The following is a 6,136-nucleotide window of genomic DNA, read 5'->3' on the forward strand; positions in this document are numbered from 1 at the left end:
GTCTGCAGTTTCAGGTCTTGGTGGTTCATGGCGAAGTTCGTGGACATAAATGACTTCGGAAGTAGCAAGCTGAAAGCGAACGATAAAGGAGTTAGTGTTTTGCTTATGATACAGATCAGCTGTGCTCCCAAAAGATAGGCTGCGGGGACTTTTATGGCCAGATTGTCTCCCTCCTGAAGTCTGCGTGCTTTATTCTTCCTAAGGGAAATGAGGTGAAAGGGCCTCTGCTGCCACCTTTTAAAACCTGCCAGAGGTTGAATGAAAAGGAGAGGGGAAGGGCCGTTCCTCGCCTTATCTGGGTGGAAGGACTGGATGCTGTACCAGTGATGGAGAGACACTCCAGAGCCAGCTGTGCACTTGCAGAACAAATCGAAGGATCAGCGTACGCCTGGCTGGTGCTTGGACGCCTTGGTGCAGGCAGCCTGCTCCTGGTGACAGCCCAGGTGACAACCGCCTTCCCTCTCTGCCCTCCCTCAGCCCTCTCCTCCAGCCTTGCCTTGCGACTCTGCAGTAATGGAAGGTGTGGGATGCCCAGCCAGCGGTCCTTTAAAAAGCCATGGAAAGGAAGCAGGAGGTGGGGGAAGGCCGGGAAGATCCGCCTCTCTGGATGAGTGCCTGCCTACCCGCTTTTCCTACGCTTCTCTGACGTTATTGCTGACAAGCATCCAAACACAATTAAACCTCTGACGGATAATCATTGGCGGAGTGGTGTGCAGAGTGAATAATACAAGAATCAGATATTTCTTTTTGGGCACGAAACTGTTTCAGAAAACATTATTTTGAAACTTGAAAATAGAAGGAAAAAAAAAAATCTATTCATTGAACAAACTCCCCAGATCTTCACATGCTGCCTGCTTGTGTCTCATCTTCCGGGAGCCACCAGGGGATTTTGGTTTGGGTTTTGTCTGTCATAGTTTGGGGGAGTTTCACCACAAATGGAAAAGGTTTTGGTGTGTTTCTCGGGAAGAATGAGCTCTGCCAGCCTGGGAACTGGGGCAGCTTCTGCCTTTTGGCGCTGTGGAGGTAACAACCTTCGGTAGCCCGTTGGGGTGGCCAATGGGGAGGTGTTGGTAGCATAAATCCGCAAAGCCAAAACAGGGCACAGGCAGGCTGGCCCCCGACGTCCCTCTTTTTACCAACAGCTTTCCATTGCTGCAATAGCTGAGGAGTCAGCCTGATGAGGAGCGACAGAGGTGCTGCTGCGGCCGCAGGTGCCCTGACAGGCCTGTGCGGGAGGTGGCAGGAGTGAGGAGCATCCAGCAGGTCGGTGGCATCCCAAAAGCAGGGTTGGAGGCTGTGGTTCCTGCAGCAAAGGAGAAGAGCTCCGATGGAGAGTTTGCTGGAGTTCAGTGGACTCTCCCTAGAGTCCATCAGTGTTCCTGAGTGTTACTTTCACATTTCTAAATCTTTTTTTTTTATTATTTTTAATCTGTCTGTGTTTTTTGCCATCAGTAAGTTTTCCTCTATCAATCCTTTTTGCTTAATGCTGGTACCAGCTCTGTAACACGGTGGTTTGCTGAAGAGTCGGCACCTTCCCTGCCGTAGCTGGCATGGGTACTGCAGTTGCACTTTGGCCAGGTGATTTGGAAGAGCGCTTGTTCTCTGTTCTTCTGCAGTGTTTTCCGTCCCAAGCTGTGGATGCATTATACAAGTGTTATTTCAAAGCTATCATCCCTTATGAGATGGAAAAATACCCTGATGGTTATTTGGGCAAGCCACAGCCGGCAGTCTGATCCTGTCTGGGTCCTTCCCCTCCCTTGTAGTGTAAGATGGGGCAGGAAGGGTTTGGGGTGTTGGGACCGTGCTCTGCTGCCGGTACTGCTGGGAATATCCAAGGGAGGGTGCAGAGTCTGAAAACACACAGGTTTCATTGCACCGTGTGGAGGCACCTCTTCAGAAATGCCGCTTAATTTTTCTCCATGCTCGTCAGCGGGTGCCTGGGATTTTGTTTGCTTCTTCCCTTCCCCAAAGGGGATCACAGTGCCGTAGCATGCTGATTTCCCATGGAAAGCAACCTCCCGGTCCCTCACAGCTTTCCGAGTTTGTTCCTTCATTCACCGCTGCTCCCGATGAGGACACGCCATGGGTAGCGGCTGCCGCCGGGCGAGCTGGTGACTGTTGTCACTGCGTGCAGAGCAGATGAAGCTGTAAAGCCTGCGGCTCCTCTGAAGCTTGAGTTTAATCTCCTGGTTTGAGCTCTCTCCATGCTGCTGTCTGCTGCTGGACCCCGATTCCCAGCGTGATCTTGTGTGGCCAGAGCACTGGGTCACCTGTCAAAAGCGATCCTCCTGCACGTGTCCTCCCATGGAGGCAGAGACGAGTGGCACTCAGCCTGTTCCCATGCCCTCCTGGAAGGGATCTTTTGGTGGCTAAACCTTCGACCCGGGCGAAACAGAGAAGAGGTTGCTGGCGTCCCGTCCTCAGCGTGGGCTGCACAGCAGGAATGACAGGGAGCTCATCCGCAGCCGTAGGTTCCTGGAGCTGCGAACCTCTTCCTTCCTGCATCTCAGAAGTTGCTAATTTCTGTGTTCATTCCAGATATGGAAAACGGGACCCCCCTCAGCCCCCTGCCGAGGGCAGCTGGGTTTCTTAGGCTGATTGGTCACAGGCTAATGACATTACATGCCTCTGCTCGCCTGCAGCGCTGGTTCACCGGGGACAGTTTTGTACTGTTAATCTATAATACCCCTACCCTAAGGCGCTGCTTTCTGTGGCTGGAGTTCACAGCAAAGCGAGCTCCCCGCAGACTCTGCGTGTGTGTGTGAGTGTGTGTGCGTGCGCATTTTGTTCTGCAATAATGCTGCTCTTTGGTGGGAGTTTTTAATTGCAAGGCATTGCAGTGAATCGTTGTTCCCTCGGCATTTCCAAGCTCTCAGCAGAGCTGCTTGGACTTTTTATTAATTCAGGATGGGTTCTTTTTGGCTGACTACGGGAGACGACGTAAGCTTTAAAAACTGATCAATAATCCTGATGGTAGCAGCAAAATCCAGGCCAGGCGGCGTGAGTGCAAGCCAGAGATTACGTGAAGGAAGTTTTAAATACTTCTTACTCCCTTCCCTTGTCTGGACTTATTTTGTCCTCCTGCTGCCCAGTGCCTCTCCAGGCAAATCCATTAATATTTCTTATGCTTGTTGAGTTCGTGACAGGTGATTTAAAAGCACCGTTTTGTGTTGGCATCTCCGCTCTTCATAACCAGAGCCGAAACACGTCGCTGCTGTCCTTACGTGGATCAGCGCCGTGATTTATTGCTGTTGTTTCCAGGTTTGAACACAAAGGTGCTGTCTCATTCTGGGAGGGCTGGCTGTGGGAAGCGAGCCCCCGAGGATGGCTGCATGACAAATACCCGCACCCGGGAACACAACATCATTTAGACACATGTTTTTTAACTGCTTCATCGACGAATCGTCCTCCTTTGCATTTGTTTCTGCAGTACTTTGGTACAACCTGCTTCACAGGCAAAGGCGGGGGGAAAAATAGAGAAGAGAGGCATCCTGGGTCTGATCTGTTGCTCTGCCTTTGATAAGGAAGTAGTTGTGGTTTGGGGGCTGAAGTTTGTACTTGTGTTTTTGGCTCACGTTTGCAAGGAGCCAGTGGTTCGATGTGTGATTCTTTCTCTCCCAAAACAAATCCTCAGCCTCTGTCTGCCTTCAGAAAATGATTGTCGCACCCCAAGGGAGCCCAGCTGTGTAATTTGTGGGTAATAGAGGGGAACAGACCTCGGAGAAAGAAGGGCTTCCAATATCTGAACGGAATCATCTTAAATGAGAGAGATGGGGGTGTGGAAATGACAGGCATGCTGGTAGCTTTTCCTGGCTCAGAATAAGCGACTTCTGGGGAGAAATGGAGAAAAGCTTGCCTTCTGGGAGCTATCACAGGGCTGCCTGCCTTTCATCGCCACCTGCGTGATTGTGTCCTTGGACCCGGCCTCCCAGAAGGGAGAGGGAGATGAGGGAGCGCTTACAGAGGTGGGCCTACGGTAGTTTGCAGGCTGACATGTGAATTATGGGTTATCCATGGACTGCTACCCTGCCTCCCTCGGGGGCTCGTGGCTTTTGGGGAAGGCGACAGGGCTGCAGTCCTTGCCGTCCCCTGTGGGTCCTGGGATGCTGCTCCCGGCAGGATGCTGTGCCGTTCTCTAGGCACTCGCTTCCTCCCCACGGGAGAGGCCGTGTCCTTCTAGGCATCCTCGCCCAGCAGCTTCTGATCCTCACGCTGTGGTTTGAAAGGCAGGGCGCATCTCTGGCACATTTGCTTTGAGGTGCTGGGTCTGGGGTTAAAAGTTAACAACACGCTTGCCTTATTGGGTTCTAATTTAATTTGGGAAGGCAGCAGGGGGACAGAGGGCACTTAGTCTGCTAAGTGCTATTCCCTTGATGGGAGTGAGTAGCTTGCACGGCGTGCGTGGCATCGACTTCATCAACTGACCTTTGCCTCCATCAGGTTCATTTTAAAAAATAAAATAAAAAAAGAAAATCCCAACCCCCAACCTCTTATTTATTCTTTAGGCAGCGAGGACATAAATCCTTCAGCGTGTTTGGATTTATAGAATTACTGCGCTTTTGCTGAGCCTCACGTCCCACTCCAATCAAATGACACGGCTTTCAGTAACCGCGCGGGGGATTGCGTGTTTCCTCCCCCTGCCTGCCTCTGAGCCGCTCCCGACCCGCTCCTCTTTGTGCTCCCTGTGGCCTTTTTGGGGAAAGGTGGGCCCTTGGCACCCATGGGAAGGGACAGGAGGGGGACAAGGCAAGTCTTAGGGTTACCAGCATTTACGACTGGAGCATAACAACCTCCAGGTAGCTTCTTTCCTCACCCAGAATAAAAAAATGCTAAAACGCTTTCATAGGAGGCATTTCATCAGCTGTGTTACAGGCCTCCTCCGAAACCAGAGCGTTTCCGTGGTGGCTGGGGAGAGGGGGGAGATATAAATATCTTTTCTCGGTTCTGCTTGGCTTTTCCCCAAGATAAATAGAAGTGAAAGTCAAAAGTAGAGGCTCGGCCTTCTGAAATCTCTTCCTGAGCCCCCAGGGACCCGAGGGCAGGATGCTTCCATGGTGGGGAGCCAGCTCCCAGTGTCTCGGGGGGGGTGTCAGAGGGTGATGTTTGCGGGTCCTCCCTCCCCACTGCCTGAGGCAGATCTTGGCCGTCCGATTGCTTGGCTGTGCTCCGCACGCCTGGCGGCCAGTGGCTGCTGTCGCGGGAAGCCCCAGGGAGCAAAGAAGCATGGGTGAGAAGCCGGCTTGAAACAAGAGCAGGAAAAAACCTCTGTGGTTGTCCTCTAAATCTTGTGGCATGTTTGCTCTCAGAAAGTACAGGCACATTACCAAAAATCAATAGTTCTAGCGGCGTTCTCCCTGGGAAACACACAGGCGCTCGGACACACGAGAGGTGGTACGTCTTAAAAAAGCCAAGGGAATACAAAGTGCTTTGGTACGAGGGCTCTGCTTCGCTTTTAGCAGCGTACAAATGGAGGGCCCTTGACCTGGGCAGCGTCTTCTGGGACTTCTCGATTATCTTTCTGGTCCGATGTGCATGAGGCTGCGCCAGGGCTGGGGGAGGGTTTGCCTCATTAACTAGTTTTGCCACTTTTTGCTTTGAAGTACACGTCTTTTGTAAGAAAAACAGGTTGTGGTGTGCAGGGATAATAAAAACAAGCATTTGAAAGACTCTTCCTTTGGCTGCTTTGTGTAAAGCTTTGACTTCTAGGGCTGCTGATGGGACCGGCACATCGCGGCGTTTCGTTTTGTTTAGACACAGAAATGCGTCTCGTCCCCCTTCTCTTTTAAAAAATCCTTTTCAAATCCTAGTATCTTCTTGCTTACCAGCGCACCTACTGCTCCCTCTGTTAGAAACGGGAATTATTTCCATTTTTCCTTGGAGAATGCTCTGTGAAGGCAAGGAGCGTCAATGTGAATGCCCGTTTTGAGAGGGGTGGGTGTTAAGCTTGGGGGTGCGTGGGCACGCTGGCGGCGAGCACTGCAGCGCACCCCGGAGAGAGCTTCAAAGCATCCTTCCTTCTCCCATCAGCCAAAACAAAAAGAGAAAGGAGACCAGCCCCTTTTTACGAACATCTCTTATTAATGAGACATTTTATCCTAAGTCCTCTAACATGAACGACGCAGGCTTTTGGGAACAT

The 6,136-nt window shown here is 51.6% G+C and overlaps 1 protein-coding gene across 5 annotated transcripts in view; it reads left to right on the plus strand.

Moving 5' to 3' along the window:
- ASCC1 (activating signal cointegrator 1 complex subunit 1) overlaps positions 1-6,136 on the plus strand; it is a 39,268-nt gene that overhangs the window by 29,813 nt on the left and 3,319 nt on the right. The window contains exon 12 of one of the 5 annotated variants that reach the window (XR_012587417.1): positions 9-52. The exons of 3 other annotated variants lie outside the window; for them this stretch is intronic. Coding sequence is in view for 1 of the 2 variants with exons in the window: in XM_074590028.1 (XP_074446129.1) it covers positions 9-53 (45 nt within the window). In the remaining variant the exon portion in view is untranslated. Of the gene's footprint in view, positions 1-8; positions 234-6,136 lie in introns of those variants that run through there. One more of the 5 variants, XM_074590028.1, reaches the window with a different exon arrangement.

This window comes from Larus michahellis, chromosome 6, assembly GCF_964199755.1.
Source record: "Larus michahellis chromosome 6, bLarMic1.1, whole genome shotgun sequence".
Taxonomy (NCBI): Eukaryota; Metazoa; Chordata; class Aves; order Charadriiformes; family Laridae; genus Larus; species Larus michahellis.